Source organism: Helianthus annuus, chromosome 9 (assembly GCF_002127325.2).
Source record: "Helianthus annuus cultivar XRQ/B chromosome 9, HanXRQr2.0-SUNRISE, whole genome shotgun sequence".
Lineage (NCBI taxonomy): Eukaryota > Viridiplantae > Streptophyta > Magnoliopsida > Asterales > Asteraceae > Helianthus > Helianthus annuus.
In genome coordinates this window covers 101,478,272-101,503,171 of record NC_035441.2, presented here as the reverse complement: position 1 = coordinate 101,503,171, position 24,900 = coordinate 101,478,272, and the positions used below count along the sequence as shown (strand labels likewise).

The window sequence follows — 24,900 nt, the reverse complement described above, 5'->3', positions numbered from 1 at the left end:
TTTCCGTCAGGAGGAAGGGATTGATTACGAAGAAGTTTTCGCTCCAGTTGCAAGATTGGAAGAAATCAGAATATTCCTGGCGTATGCATCATACAGAAATTTCAAAGTTTTTCAGATGGATGTAAAAAGTGCATTTCTCTATGGGAAGGTAAAGGAAGAAGTCTACGTATGTCAGCCCCCAGGGTTCGAAGATCCACATTTTCCTGGTCGTTACTTCAAGTTGGACAAAGCCCTCTATGGTCTTCACCAGGCAACACGTGCTTGGTACGAGACTTTGTCAACTTATCTATTGGAGTGTGGATACACCAGAGGAACGATTGACATGACCCTCTTCACTAAACGAATCGGAGAAGATGTAATGCTGGTTCAAATCTACGTTGACGATATCATTTCTGGGTCAACTAACAAGGATTTGTGTAAAGAATTCGAGACCGTCACGAAGGCAAATTTTGAAATGAGCATGATGGGAGAGCTGACTTTCTTCTTAGGGCTAGAAGTGAAGCAAAAGGAGGATGGGATTCTCATTCATCAGGGTAAGTACATTCGGGATATTCTCACGAAGTACAACATGAACGACTGTAAAGTTGCCAGCACCCCGTTCACCTCTCAGACAAAGCTTACTCTAGATCCTCAAGGAAAACCAGTGAACAAGTCCTTTTATCGCTCGATGATCGGTTCTCTGATGTACTTAACGGCTAACAGGCCGGACATCATGTGGGTTGTCTGTCTCTGTGCTCGCTTTCAGACAAATCCCAAGGAATCACATGAAACTGCTGTAAAGCGCATCTTCCGCTATCTCAAAGGAACTTCGAAACTAGGTCTTTGGTATCCTAAAGATAGTAATTTTGATCTTATTGCCTATTCTGACAGTGATCATGCAGGTTGTAAAGTAGATCGCAGGTCTGTATCAGGAGGGTGTCAATTCTTGGGAAATCATCTGATCTCATGGCAAAGCAAGAAACAGACAACGGTGTCCACCTCCACAGCTCAAGCAGAGTACACCGCGGCCTACAGCTGTTGTTCACAAATTCTATGGATACAAAATCAGTTGTTGGATTATGGAATCAACATCATGAAGACTCCTATATTCATCGACAATGAGGCATGTCTGGGAATTGTGAAGAATCCCATCCACCAATCAAGAACAAAGCACATTGAAATTCGAATTCACGCAATTCGAGATGCCTACGAGAAGGGGTATATTCAAGTGATGCCAGTGGATACAACACAGCAGCGGGCCGACATTTTCACGAAAGCTTTTGATAAAACCCGATTCAACCAGCTGGTAACCTGGTTGGAAATGGTTAACTTCCTTGAATGGAAATGAATCTTGTGCTCCAAAATCATTTCGTAAATACTCTATCTTTTGTTTACATTAAAAAAAAACCGTTTGTTGAAAGTAAAACAAGTATCGTGAAGCGTCGCCCACCAAAAAGATTTTCTGTTTTTTAAAATTTTATTTTCGGGCAACGAACTTTCGAAAATAAAGATTTTAGGGGGGGGATATTCCAGAAAATCAAAAATTAGATGCTTGTGTCTGACTCCTGTTAGAGGAAATGATAGAAAATTGCTAACACTTTGTCATTTCTTGCAAAACAGAAAACAAAAAGAAATCGGGGTACCAAGCAACGACGTGTCGGTAGATTCAGCAACACCGACGAGTAAACTGCTGTTAGGGAGCAAAACATAACGTCTACACAAGGATTCTGGCTTTTCTCAGGCATTACGCATCACAGTGGGTAACACGTTGCGGCATATGGCTTAATAGTCTTAAATCTTGCGTTGATAGATTGCCAAAGTCTGAGATCTCGTGTCTTTATATTGGTGTTTCATTCGGGGATATCATAGTTGTTCTTCTGCTGCATCCAGATACATGCTGACCTAGACACGATGATATCCTTTCCTAATAAGTGCCTTAAAAAAAAGGCCAAACCCTTTCATAATAAGTGCCAAAATTTGGCCAAAACTTTAGATAGATCAGTTTGGTCTCTCTACTGTACGGAAGTACTGACCTGTTCACCAAATTATCTGTCTCAACCCTCGGTAGTTCTTGGTATCTCTGTTGTACGAAAGTACAGACCTGATCTCCGCTCTATTGTTGAAAAGAATGAAACCAATATACTCACCTGTTATGAGGAATCTTTGCGCATACCTTGATCGCGGGGGTATGTCCTGATGTGGGACTCACGGGCGTAATGTCTCTATTCTCAATAGCTTGTGTGGGGGCCATTGAAGTCTTGTCAATATTACTGAAAACATGATAAAAGCGCTCTCCGAAGGCATGTTGAAAGAAGGATGCATGGATTTAAGCGGACAAACATACTGGCAGTTTTTCTTGTGCCCTGGTTAGTAAATAATAATAATAAATAAGAATTTGGCAAGTGTTGGCGATATGATCTTCTGTAAGTAATTCGACGAGCGTCGAATGTTACAAGAAAATCCGCATCAAATGGAACCCCCCAGAGCTGGAAGTTCGGAGTCAAAATGTCCCAAATCTTTTCAAGTTTGTGAATATTACGTAATTTATAATGCTTTAATCAAAACTGGGCACGTTTTACGAGAAAGATTGAAATTAACGAGCGAAATTAAAATTGTTTTGAAAACATCCTGGTGATGGCGAAATTAAGATACCAGGGAAATTGTAATTTCGCTGGTTATCTAATTTCCTCTATAAATATCCTAATAACCGTCACTTTTCAAATTTTTCAAAATCCACTTCTTTATCTCTCTCACCAATTATCTCTAATTATCAAACTCTCTCTTAAAAACCGTCACAAGATTCATATATGTTCAAAGATTTTTCAGGTAAACAATAAGTTGATCATCCCCTACAATCTTGTCATCTATCAGTCGATATACTCGGTCATTGTATCTTTGTTTGAATGATGAGTTTTGGTTCTTCACCTTAGATTTAGGTTTCACATCCATGAATCAGTGTTTTCTTGGTATGAGTGATAGTGTGAAACAGGTTAAACTAAGACATCGAAATGCTTGTTCTCGTTTAATTTTTTCTGAAATCGATGTTGTTCATTCAGTGAAAACTGTTGGGGGTTTTAGAAGGGTTTTTCAAGAAATTTTTGATGACAGCGAATTTATGATGAATACAGCGAAGTTGGCGAAATTGTCACGGAATCTCAAAAGTCTCGAACGCGAGTTCGAGCAACCGGCGAAATAACTTATTTCGCCGGTAAAATGGCTTAGACAATTGTCTTCGCCACTCAATCGTTTCCGAGACAAAACTCTGACGTTGCTAAGTTCGCTAGCGAAATTAAATTGATCAAACATACTTGTTTTCGGCGAAATCACTCATATTCGGACTGCTTCCTCGACGAAAACATTTGATTTGAGACCACAACCATCGGCGAAATCAGGATGGTGTGCGTTAGTCGTTATCAGCGAAGTCAAACTCGCTCCGATATTGTCGCCGGCGAAATAGTCTGATCCCTGTCATGATTATCGGCGAAGACAATAGATTTAGGTTGTCAGCGAGATTAACTATCATTTTTTTAATTATTGTATATACCCAAATTAACCTTTTATTATAACATTTTTGTAAATATTTTCTCAAATTAAATTATCCTTAGTTAACCTAAAACAAATCCTGTAAATATTTTTCTATTATCTAACTTGCCTCGTTTCTCGTGTCAAAAATAGGATGGTGAAGATAATTGAGTGGGATAAAACGACGAAGCACAATCAAAGCATCAATCTCGAGCAAGTTCCACAAGATTTCCACGACGCAGCAAGATGGGTAAGATCAAGCAGAATTGGATACGCGGTTGAAACCGAGGTCAAGGTTTACAGAATCCACATTCAAGACTTTTGGCAGACTGCAAAGCCCGAAATGATTGAAAATGTCAGAGGAATATCCGCAACCGTTCGCAACAAGAGGATAGAAGTTACAGAAGAGAGGATTCGCAAGGTGTTAAAGCTGAAAGACAACGCTCAAGATCCGATCAGCTTGAGCAAAGACGATATTTTGGATGGTTTTCGCGGAATGGGTTATGCAGGAGATTTTAAACAAAAGAAGGGGATAAAGAGGAATGGGCTTACTAGAGATTGGAGATTCATTGTTCACATCATTGCAATGAGCCTGGCACATCGTAAGGGTGGTTATGATGGACTGAATTTGGAATGGTCGGCCGCAATGTTAAACTTGTGTTTGAATCATAAGTTCAATTTTTCTGGTTTAGTCTTCAATTATATGATCGAGAATGTGAGAGGGCCAACTTGGGCGATGTATCCAAGATTTATCCAAATGTTGATCAACGACCAATACGAAAATCCACCAAATGATGGAGATCTCTATACTTTCCACGTTCCAACAAGTCGTCAATACACAGAGATCAAGACAAATGAATGGGTAATGTTGCATGACTCGATGTATTCAGCAGAAAGGCTGCCATTAGTAAAGGAAGCTTACAGAAAATACAGAGAGGCTCTTCATGAAAAACAATAAAGAGCTGCACAGGCTCAAGCAGAGGCTGCTAAAAAGGAAGAACGTTTGAAGGGAAAAAGAAAGGGAAAACAAGCAGCTGAAGATGAGCCCCCGAAAAAGAAAAAGGCATCTAAAAACCCAGAAAGACTCATGGGTGCAAGCTTCAGAGCGGTTGAATCTGAAGAACATCGCCGACATATACAAGATATGAAAGAAATTCACGCAATGCAGGAAAAAGAAAAGAGAGAGAAAAGGCTCAAGAGACAAGAGATGTCAGCATCTGAAAGACCAGAAGTTGTTACAGAAGAAGTACAGTCTCTGAATGACTTCGTTGATACTCTGATAATAGATCCTGGTGAAATTTCAGCAAGCAAGAAAACACCTCCGAAGAAGAAGCAGACAGATGAAGGATCTTCCAGAGTGCCTCTTGTGAAGCCTACCAGGATCTCAAAGCCGTCGGTCCCTCCACAAAGGGTTAGACCCTTTCAAGAACTTTATGATAAACTCATTAAAGAAACTGGTCCATCTACAGCCAAAGAAATCTGTCTTCTCAAGAACCAAGTAAACGACACAAACATCTTGAGAGAGAAGATTAAAGATCAGCGTAAGAAGACCAAAGAAATGAACGCTTACATGGCCAAGCAGTCAAAATTCATAAGATTCCAACAGATGGGAATTGAGAAGCTGTACAGAATGATGAGGAATATGTGTGAGCAGAGGAAAATAGAGCCTATGTTCTCCTTTGAAGAAATCTTTGACTTTGATGCTTTCATAGAAGAAGAAACTACCAGAAAAGAGAAAGAAGCTGAGGCCAAGAAAAGACGTCTGGAATCAACCGAGAAAGTGACTGAAGGAGATGAAAATGATGAAGAAGAAGTTGATAGAGATGAAATGCCTGCCAGATTCATTGAATGGGGACTAGAAGAGGAAGTGTTATATGAGCAGGAAGATGGAAAAACTTTCTCCCCCCAGCATCCAGAGTGGGTCAAGAAAGAAAGAGAAAAACTCCCTGACTTTTATCAGGTGATAACGGTCGAAAAGACTGAGGCCACCGACAGAATCATCAGCTGGATGTACGACAATCTGAGAGGAATGTTTGTGGTTAAAAGATGAGGCGGCGTGATTCAGTACTTCTAGACTGGATTTGATCTCTTTACTCTTCCTAGGTGGGATTTGCGTGAGCTTGGCCGTTTGGATATTCTAAATCCACAAGAAAGAAGCATTGGTGGGGATTTTGAGCGCCTGATTGCTAAAGAATGTAATAAGGGTTTCCCGAATCACAGGCCACAGCGTCCAAGACGGAGAGTGTCCAAAACAACCAGGGATCCGGTTACTGGAAAGGGAAAGGTGACGTGGGTAATTAACCCTGCTAAAATTGTCACGAAAATCAAGCTTCGTGAAGAAGTTCCAGTATCCCTCAACAATTTCAAGAAATGGTTTTACGATAGCAAAACTGGTGAAGCTGTAATCAGATCCAACGAAAATGTGGATATCCGAATCTTGGACCCGATGGACGTGTTTATGTTTGGACTCTCCGATCTAACGATACTAAATGCAAGTCGCATAAACGTTGGAGCTGGAAATGCTAATCTTGAGGAGGCCATGTTATTTCGGAGAGCGGTAGATCGAGCCTGGAAGATAAAGAGAGAAATGCTGGATCTCGTAGACAAGATTGAGAAAAGAAAAGAAACTGAGGAAAAGAAGAAGGAAGCGAGGAAAAAGAAGAAACATGAAAGAAAGAAAGAAAGAAAGAAAGAAAAGACCTCCGCTTCAACGACAGAGCCCACCACAACCTCCCAGCCAACATCATCACCTCCGGTCTCATTCACATATGAGGCCACTATGGAGGATCCACCAACAAGTGAAGCTGTTACTACTCAAGAAACTACAGTTGCACCAGTCGAGACACAAGCACCACCAGAAACGGCAGGGCATGAAGACAATCCCAAAGAGCCTGAAAAGCCAGCTACAGAGAATCTAGTGGAAACAACTGAAGAATGAGAAGACAAGTATGCAACGATCTAGGGGGGATATTGTTGGACCTTTTGAGATCGTTCATACTTGTACTGGATTAGTTTTATAGTTGGTTGTAGCTAATTTAATAGTATAGGGGCTTATTTTGTAATTTCATGAAACTAGAAATCCTGACTTGGTGTAGTTAAGATTCCAGCATAATTATAATTATGCTGGCAAGTCAGGCACTATATATAGCCCAAGCATTGTAACATTAGCCAAGCTTTTGGCTCTTTGGTGAATGAAGTGTTGTTTACATTAAATCTCTAGATTGTGTGCTCAAATCAGTATTCCAAGGTGCTTTATTGATTCATATTCTTGTTTGGATTCAATACAACACTTGTTGTATTCATCAATCCATTAGCTTCATCTTCATTCTTGATTATTCGTAACTTTTTCATAGTTCAAACACTTAATCAATAGGTGTTTTGGACTAAAACAACCAACCACTGTGATCTGGATTGATATTGGGATCTACACTTTGTGACAAAAAATTTACCTTGGTTTGATGATGGTTGTTGTTCTTGAAGGTCTTGATGTCATATGACATTCAATAACCATTGCGCCGATGATGATGGTATTGGCTCATCTGAGGTCTTTTTGGCTGTGCAGTCAACTTATGTTGGTTGGATGATGGTGTGGCAACATTTTTGGCTATGATGGTTTTAGGCCCCGCCACCGCAACGTGGCGGGGCTTAAATCCAGTTTAATCTCGTTTACAAAAAAAATGTTTATTATAAATTCTGTATTTTACATTGTTTGACTTATGTAGTACAGCGGATATCTAACCTATTACTAATAGTAGACAAAGATTGAAAACTTACAAGTTGACAACAAATGTGGTTTACAAGGAATTTTTTTCCGATGTGCTTATTTGTTTGTGAATTAATTGTAATTTAAATTTTTATGGATTTAATGCACATTTCTTTCATTTCAAAATTTTATTTACCGACTTATAAATTGAATATGCAACATTGTTTAACCTATGTAGTATACACGAATACTTAAACTTGTAATTTATATATTGCATGCAAGATCACTGATACGAGAAGGTTTCAATTTTTATTTGTGAAGCATTTGGATAAGAATAAGTGAAAGTATTAGAGTAGTTTAAAAAAGACAAATGAAAAAGATAACGAGATGATGATAATTAAAACGTCACATGATGAAAAAGATAAATCTCAAACGTTCAAGCTTGAGATAATTTTATTAAATTTACTGAAATGGGCATTTTATATGATTATGCAAATCGCAAACAAAACACATTTTGGAACTCTAGCAACGGCGGTAGCGAGTGTTGGTTTGTACTTTAAAGAATCGGTTTTCACGAGCAGTTGTAAGTCATTTTATCAAAAGTAAAAACCAAAGATTAAGTCAAATTACTAATATTAGAAAAAGACGGCAAACCTAAAGATAAAACAACAAATGTGGTGTATAAAGAAATCTTTAACAACTGGTACTTTCTTACTCATTTTTTAAAGTTCATGGTAATTTAATATTTACATAAATAATGAAACGTTTTTTTTCATTATAAATTTCATGACAACACTGTTAAATATTATATAATTTACTCTGAGTAATCCGTGTAACACACGGGTACTTAAACTAGTTTTATATATATATATAGGGTAATGCTAGACAAAAACCCTAAAATTCTTAGAAAACTCTGGAAACCCAAATGGGAACCCATTTTTACCCAACCTCCCGACATTTTTTTTTTTGAAAAAAATTACACATGTAATATACATGTTTTAGAGTGTTTTGGGCCAAAAAAAACAAAAAAGCGCCGAAGGGATTTTTTTTAAAAAAAATAAACAAATTTCAGTGCCTAACATGTGTTAGGCAAAAAAGACATAAATTTGCTGAAACTTTTTTTTTTTAAATTATCCCTTCGGCGCTTTTTAGATTTTTTTGGCCCAAAAGTCTTAAAAACATGTATATTACATGTGTTATTGTTTTCAAAAAAAAATGTCGGGAGCTTGGGTTTTCTAGGGTTTTTTATATATATAGGGTTTTCTATATAGCCCAACCCTATATATATATATATATATAGGGTAAGGTTCATTTGAGAACTACCCTTATTGCGAGAACCGCGAGAACCAATGTGAACACAAAATAAAATCTAAAAAAAATTAAAAAAGCACTCAAAAAATTTTTATTTTTTTTAATAGTTTTTTTAACAAAAATCGCTATATTTAGTTACCAAAAAAAACTTTTTTTTTCAATTAGCAGTTATCCATGCACATGTGCATATGTATCATTACTTCAACAAATTTTGTAATACGTTATCAGTAATAGACAGTTGCACTTTAATTTACAATATCATCTGTAATACACTACTTTTTACATTACCAATATTCAAAATGCACATGTGCATCATTAGGTATAACCATGATATAACATTTTTTGGTACAAAAAGTTTGTGATTTTGAATGGAGAAGTAGGCCCATATACATGTTTTTTTGTTAGTTATATCTAGTTGTTGATGGTCTGGCTATAGTTGTTACTTTATGATGTAATATGATGATTGGATGGTATAAATGGTGTTAGTATACATGTAATAAAGTGAAAATATTGGTAATAGTATTGTATTATGGATGGTAGGAGGTAATGATATTGTATTATGCATGGTAGGAGGTAATGGTAGTGTATTATGGATGGTATGATATATGAAAGGGAAAGTGTATTCAAAGTAATATACCAAAACACATTATTTCATGTTGATACATATAGATGCACATGTCCATTTCTAATATTGGTAATGTAGAAAGTAGTGTATTACATATGGTAGTGTAAATGAAAGTGCAATTGTCTAATATTTGTAATGAGTTGCGAAATTTGTCAAAGAAATGATACATATGCACATGTGCATGTTTGTGTATTATGGATGGAATGATAGATGAAAGAGAAAGTGTATTCAAAGTAGTGTACCAAAACACCTTATTTCATGCTGATACATATAGATGCACATGTGCATTTCTAATATTGTTAACGTAAAAAGTAGTGTATTACACGTGGTAGTGTAAATGAAAGTGCAATTGACTAATATTTGTAATGAATTACGGAATTTGTCAAAGAAATGATGCATATGCACATGTGCATGGATAACTGTTACTCGAAATTTTTTTTTTTTTTTTGAAATTTTTTTTATTAATAAAATATAGCGATTTTCCAAAAAAATAGTAAAAAAATAAAATAAAAAATGGGTGTTTTTTAGATTTTTTTAGGAATTACTGTTTGTGTTCACACTGGTTCTTGCGGTTCTCGCAATAAAGGGTGGTTCCTAACGGATCCTTCTCATATATATATATATATAAGGGACCGCTAAAATGAAAACCACCTCCAGTTGTAAGAACTGAGAGAACCACTTTCTAGCCTTTAGATCAAGAAGATGGATGGATGAGATTTAAAGTAACTAAAATTTTAATTCAAAAGGGTAGTATAGTAAAATTACACTATTTTGTCCTTTTGTCTTTATTAATTTTTTATTACTTTTTTGTTTTATTATATTAGTTTTATTTTTTAAAAAGAATTTTTTTATGAAAAGCATTTTTAAATTCGAATTTTTTGAACAAGATAAAAACTTTTACTCGCCGGTTTTTGCACACCGGGTTTTTTAACGCGCCGTTTTTTTAACGCACCGTTGTTTTAAGGCGCCGTTTTTTCTCAATCGGTCTTTTTTTAACGCGCCGTTTTTTACACGTTTTTTAACACGCCGATTTTTTCACATTTTTTAACGCGCCGTTTTTTACACGCCGTTTTTTCGAAGTTTTTTAACGCGCCGTTTTTTCCACATTTTTTAACGCGCCGATTTTTTACACGCTTTTTACACGCCGTTTTAACGCGCCGTTTTTTACGCGCCGTTTTTCAACCGTCCTTTTTTACGCGCCGTTTTTCAAGCGTCCTTTTTTACGCGCCGTTTTTTAACGCTGTTTTTTACGCGCCGTTTTTTTAACACCGTTTTTTTAACGCGCCGTTTTTTTATCGCCGATTTTTTAACGCCGATTTTTTAACGCCGTTTTTTACGCGCTGAATTTTTAACGCCGTTTTTTTTACGCGCCGTTCTTTTTAACGCCGGTTTTTTAACGCCGGTTTTTTACGTTAACATTTTTTACGTTTTTACTTTTAACGCGCCGGTTTTTTAAGTTTTACGTAATACTTTTTACGTTTTACTAAAAAAAATTTATGATTTACGTTTTACCTAAAACTTTTTAGGCTTTACGTTTTACGTAAAAAAATTTAAGTTTTACGTTTTACGTTTTATCTAAAAGTTTTTTACACAAAACGAACGCACCCAGCAAATCGCTACTTGGTAGGTGTCTCAGATAGATACTCAGGTGTAAGGGGATCGCATACCATTATTCAATAATTGTTCACACCAACACTTTTAACAATTGTTCACACCAATACAGTTTTAACATCAGACTTGACAGGGGATCGCATACCATTATTCAACAATTGTTCACACCAATACAGTTTTAACACTAGTGGGGTCTGTCGAGGGTTCGTCGGAGCCAAAATCGTCGTCGGCCGTCGTGTGTCGAGGGTTCATCAGGATGCGCTTATGGGAATTACATTTTTTTGAAAACGACATCTCCAACCACAATCAACAGCTGATCAAATTAGGTAACCTAACAAAGATGAAAGTACAAAATATTAATAAAAGGCAACAATGCAAGTTGTTCATGTTAGCTAGCTCACATACAAGAACCATGCCTAGTTAAGAAATGATTTCAATTTTGTGTTGGGTTAATCATTTATTTTACGGGTCAGCGGGTTACAAGCTAATCAGTAGTAACGGGTATAGAATTGGTATAAAGCCAAAGAAGAAACAACCAGAGACTTCAAACCCACAAACCGAACCAAATTACCAAATCAACAGTGAGTTCACAATTTATGCATACAACATTATAATATAAAATGCATAGTTTATCTAGCACCTTTGAGACAACATCAGTACAAGTAGTTTTGCATGACTGAAATTTCTTAGGGTTTGGTAAACTTTTGGGTTAATTAGGGCAAATATGAAGGCAAAAGAAAGGGGAAAAGATGAATGCTAACCTGAATCGATTAATGAGAAAAAGAACACAACCCGCTCACCATCGTCATCTTCTCCGCCGGGTCACCGGAAAACCACCTCGATCGCCGCCGTCCACCTACCTTCGCCGTCTCTCTCTATTCTCATTCTCTCTGTCTCTCTGTGTGTCCTCGTCGAGCCTCAGCCGCCACCATTACCTCCATCGTCATAGCGCCGCCGCCGCCGCTGAACAACCCCGACGCCGCCGTTAACCCTCATCAACATCTCCATCTCCATCTCTCCGACCTCTCTCTCTCTCATCTGGTTCTTCTCTCTAAGAAAACAGGTTAAGTGGGTGTGTTTAGAAAAGATTAAGATGGAGGGGGGATGGTTTGTGATGTGGTGCGGGTTTGCGGAGAACAACGGCTACCGGCAGCCGGCCGGCATCTCCGGTTGCCGGCGATGAAGATCATGAGGGAGAGAAGAAAAAAAGAGGGGATCTATGGCTGTGTATGTATGTATGTGAGAGTTAGGGTTTTTAGAAAAATGGAGGGGGAGGGCTTGTTTGAAGAAAAGCTCTGGTTTTTTAAAATAAGGAGAGAGACTGCAAATGAGAAATGAAAAGGAGACAAAGAGAGAGAGGGTCTAATAGATTTAATTGAAGAGAGAGGATGTGATATTTGACATTTGGGTTAAATGACAAAAACACCCTTTAGGTTGGCATAATCTTATTGGTTGAAAGTGGTTCTCATGGTTCTTACAACTGGGGTGGTTTTCATTTTAGCGGCTCCCTGTATATATATATATACATATATATATATATATATATATATATATATATATATATATATATATATATATATATATATATATATATATATATATATATAGGGGAAGGTTCAAATGAAAACCACTAGTTATTGTGAAAACTAGAAAACTAACTAAAACCCACTAAAAAGGAGGGATGGAAGACTTTTAATGAAGGAGGGGTAAAATTGGAACAAAAAATATATAACTTTTCAAACATTTCCCATTTCTCCATACGTTATCATTTTAAAACAAAAATGGCACCATAAGATCATAAATTTTCTTATCTTTCATTCAAGTATATTCGAGCATATTTTTTATGACATAAAAAAAGATTTATGGTGTCGTCTTGTTTTCAATACTATTATTATAGTAGTGCACATGTGCAATATAACATGTACTACAATGTGCATTACATGCTTAAAATTAGTTTTTTGATTCTAGTTTAGCTTTTAGGGTTAGTTTTTTTGGAGGTTTAGGATTAGGATTAGGTTTTTGGGTGTGGGGGGGAGGGGGGTTTAGGTTTTTGGGGGGTGGGGGTGGGGGGGGGGTTAGGTTTTTTTCGGGTTTATGTTTAGGGTTTAGTTTTAGGTTTTCGGGAGGGTGGAGGGTGGGGGGGGTTTAGTTTTTTTTTTTTTTTTTTTTTTTTTTTTTTTTGGGGGGGGGGGGGTTAGGCTTTTGGTGGGAGGGTGAATTTAGGTTTTGGGGGGGGGGGGGTGGGGGGTTTAGGTTTTTGGGGGGTGTCGGTGGGGGGTGGGTTAAGTGGTTTAGGCTTTCCGTATTAGTGCACATGTGCAGTACAACCAAAATTTTTTTTTTTTTTTTTTTTGAAATTTTTTTTCCATATATAAAAAGTAGCGATTTTTCTAAAAAAAATCGTAAAAAAATTTTTTTGTATGTTTTTTAGGTTTTTTTAGGCTTTTTTAGTTAGTTTTCGAGTTTTCACAATAAAAGTGGTTTTCATTTGAACCATCCCCTATATATATATATATATATATATATATATATATATATATATATATATATGATTCAGATCAAGGGAAAATTTCTACGAGTTGTGAGAACTTAGAGAACTCGGCTTTCTCGTGCGAGTTTTGCCCGCATTTTTTTACACCCCTAGATTAAAATGTTACAAAGACGATCGTAAAATAAATTAAAAAAAATCCAGAAGTATTGTTTTCAGCCCCGTACAGTTGATGTAAAAAGCTGATGCTATCACAACATATATGATTGCTATAAATTTAAAAAAAACTAGGTTTTTGACGATCGTAAAATAAATTAAAAAAATTTTCCGAAATGGTGTTTTCGGCCCCTTAAAGTTGCTGTAAAAAGTTGATGCCATCACAATATTTACGGTTGCTATAAATTAAAAAAAAAACTATAGTTTTTTTTTTTGAAAAAGTTGATTTTTCAAGGATTTTTGGTAAAAAAAATTTGGAAAACCTTTCATAAGGTCGAATTCTCTAAATTCTCACAACTCGTAAATATTGAAGGTTAGAAACTTAAAATTACTAGTTATTTACCCGCCGCGCGTTGCGGCGGCGTAAAGCCTTTTTTAGGGAACTCAAAAGAAACGGTTAAGCACATACCACATAGCGCCAAATACGTAAACCCACACGCATGAACCAAAGTCGAAACGCTTTGTATTTGATGTTCAGCCTAGTCAGTACTGACGAATTAAAATATTTGTTTTATAAAGTATTCTGCCTAGTTAGTGCCAAAAATAAAAAAAAAAATAACAAAAATGTTGTACAAAGTCTTCTTATCTACCTTTCTATACCGAAGATGGTAACCTGTCTATGCATCTATATCATACATCATGATCTTTAAGTCTACCAAAGCAAGAATGGCAAATGAGATTACAACAGCAAGAACACATTCACAAATAAATATAACTTGTTGAGATATGCAATTAACATTTTTCTTTGACCCAAATATCATGAACATTAGTCTTGACCACTAACCCGAGGCTCCCAATCATCATTAAAAGCATCCTAATAGAATAATAGTCTTCAAAAATCCTAGACGAAAGAGATCTGTTAATAAAAATGAGAAATGAAATCGTGATTGAGAGCAACAAAAAAGTATGTATGCTCGCAACCTTTTACTCGGCTAAGGTATCACCTGATACCGAACTCGACCCTTGACTTTTTTAGCACTTCCACACCAGAAGCCCCATCCGATATGTTTTGGGTTTCCAAAGCTCAACAATTTTTATCTATCAATCCATACACGAGTAGCCGTCCCAATGATTCCCATCCCTATAACCGATATTCATGCCATTAACTATATAAACTCCAATCAGAACCATAACTATTCAAACATTCAAAGTGATGTTCTTACCTCTTATGTCTATCTGTAAGTCATCCACTGCAAATCACCAGCTCCAATAGTCATTTTATGCCCCTCAAAGTCTTCATGTGCCACAGCTCCCTCCCTGTAGTTGACCACAATTATCAGTAATCCATTTTTTTCAAACCTTTATAACCCACTAATTCCATATCATCAACAGCCTCATCACCTAGATTATCATCAACTACCTACTATTATCATTTTAAAATGAAAATTCTGAAATGGAGATATAACCTTCTAAAGTCAAACACTATATAAAATCCAATTTACCACTAACAAAAATGAGAAAATATTTCGAGACCGAAACACTTTCAAAATCACCACATTAACCTTTCATCGCCATCTAAATCTACTACAACCACAATGTCATCCCGTGGCTGCTAAGATATCCTCAATCAATGGGAAAACCGTGAAACCTACTTTTGAGGAAAATAATTAAAACAAAGTTGCTGTTGTTGAACATGGTCTATGAAATGGGGATTGTGGTGGAACATATTTGACTTACCTAACCCATCGATGGTGGCCTGAGAGTCACCGATCTAAACAGATCTGAGACATGCAAGTGTTGAACGGTTCATCGGAGCTTCACCGGAACCGATTCAAGATTACCGAATTATGCTGAAAAAGTATCAAATATTCTTCTCTTGCCAGAACCAGAGCTTGCAACGTCAACCACAGTCACCACCGGCGTTGTGTTTGCGACGGAACCCTAAACTACGCCACCGTTTCTCTTCTCTGCCCTAGTGGAAAGTCTCTAGCTCCTTCATAAACGCCGCTTGCTCCTCCTTCATCCCTGGCTCGTCTTCAACAACCAAATTAGGTCCACGATACGGATTACACATCATATTTTATTTGAATAGTAATGAGCTTTAATTAGAAAGTTAATTACACATCATATCCCTAAAACTTGAAAGGCTTTTAAAAAGCAAATAAAAAAGCGATCAATCTCACAATTAATATATATATAAAAAAGATATCAATGAAATTCAAAGAAATCCCCAAATATGTGTACCTGGTGTAAGGCGGTGGAAAAGGACACCATCGATTGTGCAACCGTCAATTGGGTGGCCAGAGGTACCGATCCCTTCAGGATCTAACAACTTGCTAACGTTTTAAGCCAGAGAGCTGATGAATAGTACCTTTATTTATATAATAATATATAGTTTTTTATTATTTAATATATTATAATTGTTTATCATAGTTTTCTTTACATACGTATACATGTTTTTTAGTTCCAATATGATTCAATTGCGGCCCAAAATTCTTTTAAAAACCGAATGACCCGACCTAAATACTTTTCTTACGAAATCATAAATAAAAAATGCAAAAAATTAATTAATCAGAAAACTCACCTTCGAGACTGGCTTTTACCACTTTCCGCTCGGAGCTTCACTGGAACTGATTCAATATTACCGAATTATGCTGAAAAAGTATCAAATATTCTTCTCTTGACAGAACCGGAGCTTGCAACGTCAATCACAGTCGCCACCGACATTGTGTTTGCGGCGGAACCCTAAACGACGTCGTCGTTTCTCCTCCCTGCCTCTTTCTCCCTCTCTCTACGTAATCCCTTTCTCTCTCTCTTGCGCTTGGCACAAGACTGGTACAACTTCCATCGAAACTAATAGCCTTCAAGTTTTCAAGGCACTATATAAGCTGCAAAGCAAAACATACAACTATCATCATTGAGAAAAAAAATCAAATATGCCATTAAAAGAAACGAAATTAAACCAACCTCCACATTGATAACCAATAGGACGATCAGCTATATTGCATTGTTTCAGAATGGTCATAACAATCTCTAGCTTCACCCCAGAACTCTTGGCAGTTCTTGACAAGATAACGACACAAAGGCATTTACGGTTCTGGCCCAACTTCCTCACCGCATCACATATTCTTTATCAAACCTTCCATGTTCTCTATGTACTTTTCTTCTTGCCAAAATGCAAGAATCACTTGCAGGCTCACAGGGCTTTATACTATTGTAGCTAGCATCAAAGTTGCTTACACCATTACACGTAGCTTACACTATATCAAATGGTGGAAACACTATCGAGAACTTGCACCACAAACACTATCGAAAGGGAAGTTAAATAATGGGGCTAGAACAGTCATTATATTTTGCTCACTGCACAGCTCAACAATCCCATCACCAGATTTTTTAAATCATGGAGCAATAAAATTTTAAGCAGATCCGAGCAAATTATCACTTTGTAACTACAAATTAACAGCAAAAAGTATGAAGATCATGTATTTAAAATTAACCACAGTACCTGTACAAAAAATCAACCAAATCAAACACTGAACTAAGTGTTGTAAAGAAGGTTGCATATCCTAGGTAAGTTTTTGTATATTCAACAAAATCTAGTTTAATACCCATTCGGTGACCGCGGGTTTTTTAGTGTTCGGTATAAGTTGAAGAAAAGACCCAATCGATCACTTCTAACCCATTACATGTTCAACCAAGCCTTCAAAGTTTACACCTCTCACTTGTTAGATATCATATCAAATACCATCCAATCCGAAGAAATCGCCACCTCTGAACTTGGTTTTAAAAAGCGCTCCCTAGGCGCAGGGCCTGGGGCTTTTTTGCTCAGCGCCTTGTGTAATTACAGGAAGCGACCAAAAGGCGCATTTTTTTGATGGTTTTTGGGGGCTTTTTGGCCTGAGGCGTGCGCCTCATGTATATGAGGCGTTTTAGTGCATAAAAATATTGTACCTTGGGTTTTTTGACTTGTACATGTAAGTAAAATGGTATAAAAGCGTTATTTATAGCTATATTTTGGTTAAAGGAAGCAAAAAACCTATGGGATATGTACGGGATATATAAAAAAAATTATATAAACACCTTGCGCCTCGGGTACGAAAAGCCCACCGCTTTTGCACTTTGCGCCTCAATTTTAAACCTCGTCGCTTTTGTGTGCCTCTCGCTTTTTAAAACCAAGCCTCTGAATGATCTATTTATGCCATAATATTCGGTATAAGTTGAAGAGAAGACATACCTTTTCTATGTATTCAATGGTCATATTGTCATTTATCTTTTTTCCTTGTTGGTCAGTCACATCACATGAAACACTATACAGGAAAGATAATCATCAATCACTTTATGATGCTATGTTGAAGTTTGATTGTAAAATGTGTGCTTGCATACCATCCATGAACCATCCTCCAGAGGAAATGTAGGCTTTAGTAATAATAAGATCAAGGTCTGCAAGAATTTGAACCACTTCCAGCAATATTCCTGGCTTGTTTACATTGTCTACCTGTATAAAAATCCACCTACTCAGCATACAAATTATTATAGCTTATGATAAAGCAAAAAAAACATTTTGTGTTTCTGGGAAACGAACCTTAGAGCCTTTTGGTAGCATAAAGATGTAAACCTTTTGAAGAATTAAAAACAATACGTAAACCTAAAGTTACTTAGCAAACTGTGATACCACCAGGAGCAAGTCAAAAAGGTAAACATGTGTTGAACATAATTAGTTTACACTCCAGGGATGTAGTTCTTTTAGAGAGAACCAATTCAACATCAAGAAATCAATCAGCGACAGTCGCATTCGACTCTCACAAAGATTTCAAGAGTAAAATAAATTACCAAGTAAAAAATATAAGCCTAACTAAAAAAACGAAACACACACAACAATTAAATAGCAAAACATGACCAAAAATATCAACAATAGGAGAATTCAATATTCTTCTTGTTATAAAGTAATGTGCGGAGATAAACGAAATCCTAGGGTCAAATGTAATATATTATTTTTTGGAAATATGCTAAATCACGTTAAGCTTCCGTTATAATATAAATTTTCTAATGAACAAATCTTAAATATATCCAGCCCATTTGGTCGTATGGGTTGATGAACAGGACATTTAAAACACCCTTTTTCAGCTATGATTAACTTTAAAAACCACTTCAAGTTTAAACAATTTGAGCATATAAACTTTCTCAACTTAAACTTTGAGTTTAAATAGCTTACCATTTTGAAAATAGTCTCTAGTTTTACGACAAGGAACTTTACTTGCTCCTATAAAGTAATCAAACCCTAGTTTCTATAGAATAGATTAGTTTACAAATAGTAATAATAGTGATTCTGGTGAAAAAATAAACCAAGACCATACCATCAAGGCCTAATTATTAAAAATCAAAGCATGTTAGGTGAAAAATGAAGCTGAAAATAACTTCTTACCAAGAAGGAAGATGTGAAACACCGGTGTTGATGAAAACCTCCCACTGTTGAGCCCAAAGTTCTTGATTTCAGCCTCCAAGCTCAACTAACATGAACACAACACCAACATCGCACTCAATTTTCTTAGATACCAAACAACAGAAGCATTTGTAGGTTAAATTCACTTACCTCACAGAACTTTAACTGGGATATTAGGTTGAGATGATGATTTACTATAGAAAATCACACACGCCATGGTCTGAATCGGTAAAAATCTTTGCTTGATACCTGATTCAGGAGTGATTTTTTTGTCAGAACTGCTAGCCTAGAAGAACATTGTAAATCTTAACCACATTTGACCGGTCTGCAAGTCTTAAACCCAATCGGAACTGAAAACTTACCATCGTCGAAATTGAACCCTAGCCACCGTGGAAAACATCGCTACCGCCGTAGTTCCCATCGTCGCTGCCGCCGCCAACAACCATCTCCATCTCTCTTGATTCTCCGGCTCCTCTTTTTCTATCACGATTTCTTTGTAGAAATGGGTTGAAAACATGGTTGTAGGTGGTTTGTATAGCTTAGGTGGTATGAAGACTGCTACGTGTGACTCAAATAAGAGCCTTCTGCTGACTCAGGTTTATAAATACTGTTCATTTCGTTTTTCTATTATCATTAGATCTGTTATAAATGTAGTTTGTATTTTTAAATTGGTTTTTGGGTGGATTTAAAATCGTATTTTGAATAATGGCATCCTAACGGGTCATGTTAACCAAGGAGATAGGTACCCAATCGACTAATTACCAAAATTTATCCCATAAACCTAAACCCAATAATGCACATAGGTACCCAATCGACTAATTACACCAAAATTTATCCCATTTGACCTTTACGATTTATATTTTATATTTTTAAATATGAAATAATGTATATGCATTATGTTTCTAAACCATCTTTATTATCTAAAAATACAAACCAATTCATTTTAAAAGAAAAGTTCGCAAACAACCAAACTGCCGGTTAGCTTAGTTTATCGTTTTTTAAAACCATAGTTAGCGGTCCGGCTCTCACACTGTAAAAAGAGTAACACATGAGGTCCACAAGGAACTTGTGTACCCAATTTTGGGTTTTCTCTATACGTTTGACTTGAAAGGACGAAAACGGGAAAATGCTGCATCAACATGTAAAGTGTATAACAACCACCTTAAACAGTATCAAACAACATAAGCAGCTTTACAGATGGGTATTTATCACCCTCTTGACTGTACAATGGAACAGGCCGTATGCCTTTATTAATCTCTCTTACTGGTAAGCATGTTTGGCCTCCAAAATCATCCTTTTCTGATATATCATTTTCATGAACTTCTATTCGAAGCAGAGCCAGTTCCGGAACCGTTAACTCGAACTCGAATTCTTCGTCCCAAGCTGGACTCCAACTGTCCTCCACTGTTTTTGATTTCTTCATTATTGTATCATCAGGTACACCACCTATTCCAATCTGTATCAATTCCAAAACTTTTAATACTCTTATATAATATAGGTTCTTCCTGCTCCGGTTTGATAAAATAAGTAAATTGTCATTTTAGTCCATGAGGTTTGGCCGGTTTCATCCAAAGGTTTGTTTTTTCCGCATCTGAATCCAAAAGGTTTGAAATCTTGCCATTTTCATCCGGCTCGTTAACTCCATCCATTTTTACTCCGTTAAATCCAGGGTATTTCTGTCTTTTTTAGTTAACATAAAGGGTAAGTTGGTTTTTTTCACTTATGTACAACATTTAAGATACCATTACCAACTAAACAACAAAACTAATATATATAAAAAAAACGAAAAAATGTTCCTGACTTATCGTAGAAAATGGATGGAGTTAACGAACCAGATGAAAATGACAAGATTTCAAACCTTTTGGATTCAGATATAGAAAAACAAACTTTTGGACGGAAGTTGCAAAACTAACCGAACCTCATGGATGAAAACGACATTTTACTCTTGAAAAAAAAAAAATGAAAACAGGTTAAAAAGCTTGTGCTAAGTTCCACCACACCGTCAAACCATCAAAACCGAACTATATAAATCTTAAACTAGTCGAACCGACAGTTTATTAACACACCTACTTAATACAAAACAAGTTTATGAATCAATGAATGGCTTACCCTCACATAGAAATCTGGTGGAGAGTATGCATCAAAATGTGTGTGTTTGAAATCATAATACCATCCTTCACCCATAAAAATAGTTATCTGAGTAAACATAGAGAAAGTGAATTAGTTCAACATAATTACAAACAAACTCATAAAGATTTAAGTTGAGTCACGTGCCTTCAATTTCATTTTGACCGGCAGTTTGACTAAGGGGTCAAAGACCTCATGACCTCCGGTCAACAAAAAATCAGGTTTTTTAACATATCCACAGCCCCCATTTCCCCTGAACATTCCTTGCATCAACCACAGTGATCTTCCATACCCCTGTTGCATTAAAAAAAATTCAAATGAAGCATAAACAAACAAGGAACTAAAGATTTTGCAAATTTCGGGTTTGATGTGTATGCACCTGCATATTGAATGCCACCATCTGAGCTCCATGCATCCACCCGACTAACGGGTTGTAATTAGACGAGTCAAACCGTATTCCTTTAGGATACACCCTCAAGATATTTCTCTGAGTAAATCTACAGCATCCCAACTGTTAGCATATAATGATGACATAATTATATTCTTGTTGTGTCGAAAATTGCGACCGCTAGCCAATACCTTACAATCTGTGGGCCATGAGTTTTTGCTGCCTTCTCAAGCTCGTGTTCACTTAAGCTAAGACGTCGTACTTTATCAGCGTCCACTTTCAACCAATCATCCAAACCACCCTTTCCCTTTCCAGCATGGATGGCAATCAAACTCCTGTATTCAGGTGCCACGTCACCACTGTGTAGATCGTCATTGTCATCATCATCTGAATCAGTGTCATCCGAATCATCCTGCAAGGACAGAGTCAGTACAGGTTGAAACGGGTCAAAATGGGTAATGTTCATGTACCTTATCATCAAAAGCGTTTGGAATTTCACCGCCCCAAGCTTCTGTGGATGAATCCTTCTCGTGTGATTCATTTCCCTTGTCCTTAGTTTTCTCCGCTTTAAGGTATTCTTTCGGTGGTTTAGTAGATATGATGAACCGTTTTTTAAGAGATTCAGGTGACGGAAATTCCTCTAAACACTCTTTGTCAGGAGTAAACAGCTTGTCTCCAAATATTTGATGGACCATCTATGAATTTGGTCACACAAAAATTAACAACGGAGATAACACCAGATTACAATCTAAATTACAACATTACCTCTGCCACTTTAGCTTGAAGTTCGGTGGTAAGGTGGTCTTCTAACGTAATCACGACAGGGTAATCAGATGCAACGAAAGCGTGAGTTTTGATGGACATAAAACACTTGGATAGTTCAACAGGTGAGGTTAATGTCCTATATGCACAACATAATGATTAGACCATGTAGATATAATGCACTGATACAGAGTGTAATGTACGTAAAGCAAGCTTTTTTACATTCCATGAAGGACAAGCACGTCGTCATTTGTTGAATTGGGCCATATGTCTAACTCGATGACTCTTACGCCTTTTTCCAGTGCTTGAATGATGGGAACATCACTACAGTCGCTACTAAGTTGATTCCCGGTTAGATATGAGTTGTGACCGGTGAATATAAAATAATGAGACAACGGAGCAGTCATATCTTGGTGAATCTGGAGAACAACAGAAGATCATTTCAAGAGTAAATTACTTGTTGAGTCCTTGTGTTTTAGTGGTTTTAACCATTTGAGTCCAAAATCAAAATATTTGAACGCCCTAAGTCCCTAGACGCTTTACTTATAACCATTTGAGTCCTTTTGAGTCCAAATTTTAACCTTTTGAGTCCAATTTTTTTAACAAAATCGGACTCAAAACGTTATAAAATAAATGGCTAGGGACTCAGGGCGTTCAACTTTTTGATTTTGGACTCAAGTTGTTAAAACCACTAAAACACAGGGACTCAAAAAATAATTTACTCTCAACTCTTATTTCAATAGTATTACAGATAATGTACATTGTACAAGCAAATGCATTCGGTGGTTATCGTGTTGATAATTAAAACTAATCATTTCCACAACAAAAACTAACTTCAAACGAAACAATTATTAACAGAAACACACAAACAGAAACCAGATAATGTGTTACAGGACTATACTCAATCATCAATTAAGAGAAATAAAAGCTCAATCATACTAATCCAAACAACAATTAGCAAAATCAATAAGGAGAATTAAAGTACTATACTCTTAATTAACTATAGAGGCAAAATCAAATACAAATAGATGATCTTAACATAGGAAGCAAAGTGCTCATATGCAGTTATATATCAGCACTTTACTTGTTACTGTTAACGGCATAGTAATCCGAACCACAACAACTGAAACCTAAAGGAAGAATTAGTTACCGAATGAGGAGACAAAACAGGAACAGAAGAGGCGAGAAGATATCTAAAAAACGCATCAACATTGAAACCCTTGCGATGGAACATAAGAGAGGAATTATTCATAATAATCGCTTCAGCTCCTTCAACCGTAGCTTTCTCTTCTTTCTGAACCTCAACGAGAAAGCGCTGGAGGCGATCAGCGGACATATGATCGTTAACGGCGTACTTATCGAAGATAGATTTGATTCCGGCAGGCGGTTGAGCGGCCGGAACGCGGAAGCGTCGTCTGAAACAGAAGCATACAGTGTAGGTTTGCTTAGACATTGGTGATGATGATGATGAATTATTACAGGAAAATGAGGATCTGGAGATTTGATCGGAGGTTTTGCGTGTGATGATGGTGAGGTATGTGTTGTCATGGATTGGATTGGATTGAATTGAATCGGGGTGGGTCGACGGTTGAGATCGTTACCATGTGGGGCCCATGGACATTTTGTGCACCATGCAACTGCCAACGTATTTCAGATTTCAATGTCGCTATCATGTATTTAAAGTTGGCATGGATGTGTGGAGTCGACTAGTCGGTAGACGTGGGTTTTTTTTTTTTTTTTTTTTTTTTTTTTTTGAGATATTGCAATACTATACTTATTGTAAGTTTGAAACGTGGCTTTTAATGATTTATATAGTCTGTCTAGTTTGGGTCATTTTTCTTAGTTTAGTTTAAATGTTTTATTTTTCGCCTGTGAGTTCAAAAAGGTTTCAGCGTTATCATTTTAGTTCACTGGATTAGCTTCCTCCGTTATTTCTGTTAACGAGAAGCGCAATTCGATCATTTTATATAGCTGAATTGTCATTCTAGTTAACAGGAATTACATATAAAACGGTCGAATTACTCTTCTCGTTAACAAAAAAATAGATGAAGTTAACCTAGTGGACTAAAATGGTAACGGTGAAACATTTTTTGACACACGGACGAAAAATAAAACCTTTGGACTAAACTGACAAAATAGTCCAAACCACAGGGACTAAAATGGCATTTAACTCTAAAATTAATTTTAATTTTTTTTATTGTTTTGTACCTTTTTTATGTTTTACTTTAAGTGTTTTCGTTTTTTAACGGCTAATTTCTTTTTATTCATGTCGTTTGTGTGACTTAAACCCAAGACCTCCCATTTTCAAGATGTTTAAAAACTTTATCTTTGCTAATGGACCACCAATGCATTGGTAAAGTGTTTTCGTTATAGTTATACATGAATAATTTTAGAAATTTTTTATGATTGTGTTATACTTAGGGGTAGTCTAAATGTACCCACTCTTATTACTTTTTATACCTAATTTCTATAAAATCACATTAAGGGCATGTTTGGCTAAGCTTTTTGAAAAGTGCTTATTGACTTATTGGCTTTTTAAAAAGTCAGTATGGAGTGACTTTTTGAAAAAGTCACTTTTCCTACTCACATACACCCTCATTGCCAAACACCATTTTAGAACTTATAACTTTTTAAAAAGCCAATAAGTCAATAAGTTGTTACAAAAAGCTTAGCCAAACATGCCCTAAAACTTGTTATATTTACCCCCTATACAAATCATCATTTTAAAAAGTATTCTTTTTGTTACAAAACAAATTCAAAAGTGTAAAAAAAAAAGATTACAGACATT

The 24,900-nt window shown here is 36.4% G+C and overlaps 1 protein-coding gene and 1 long non-coding RNA gene across 18 annotated transcripts; both read right to left on the bottom strand.

The window, feature by feature from the left end:
• Window positions 1-13,986: 13,986 nt before the first annotated feature.
• LOC110870474 lies at window positions 13,987-19,439 on the bottom strand. Of its 17 annotated transcripts, none has more exons than XR_004865960.1 (11): window positions 19,198-19,437; window positions 18,986-19,084; window positions 18,818-18,902; window positions 17,779-17,890; window positions 16,363-17,702; window positions 15,980-16,283; window positions 15,640-15,766; window positions 15,133-15,420; window positions 14,619-14,712; window positions 14,377-14,536; window positions 13,987-14,296 (listed from the first exon to the last, which is right to left on the bottom strand). It is a non-coding gene; the product is annotated as an uncharacterized LOC110870474 (long non-coding RNA). The 17 variants fall into 17 exon arrangements; XR_004865961.1 differs by having other exon boundaries at window positions 15,133-15,429; window positions 15,640-15,752; XR_004865962.1 differs by having other exon boundaries at window positions 15,640-15,752.
• A 500-nt stretch (window positions 19,440-19,939) lies between these two features.
• Window positions 19,940-23,764, bottom strand: LOC110870464 (phosphoinositide phospholipase C 2). The gene is made up of 9 exons (XM_022119648.2): window positions 23,263-23,764; window positions 22,335-22,531; window positions 22,116-22,251; window positions 21,821-22,045; window positions 21,542-21,762; window positions 21,342-21,459; window positions 21,110-21,256; window positions 20,945-21,031; window positions 19,940-20,291 (listed from the first exon to the last, which is right to left on the bottom strand). The coding sequence occupies exons 1-9, from the start codon at window positions 23,563-23,565 to the stop codon at window positions 19,998-20,000; spliced, it is 1,728 nt and encodes a 575-aa protein (XP_021975340.1). The 5' UTR covers window positions 23,566-23,764; the 3' UTR covers window positions 19,940-19,997.
• Between the last annotated feature and the right edge of the window lie 1,136 nt (window positions 23,765-24,900).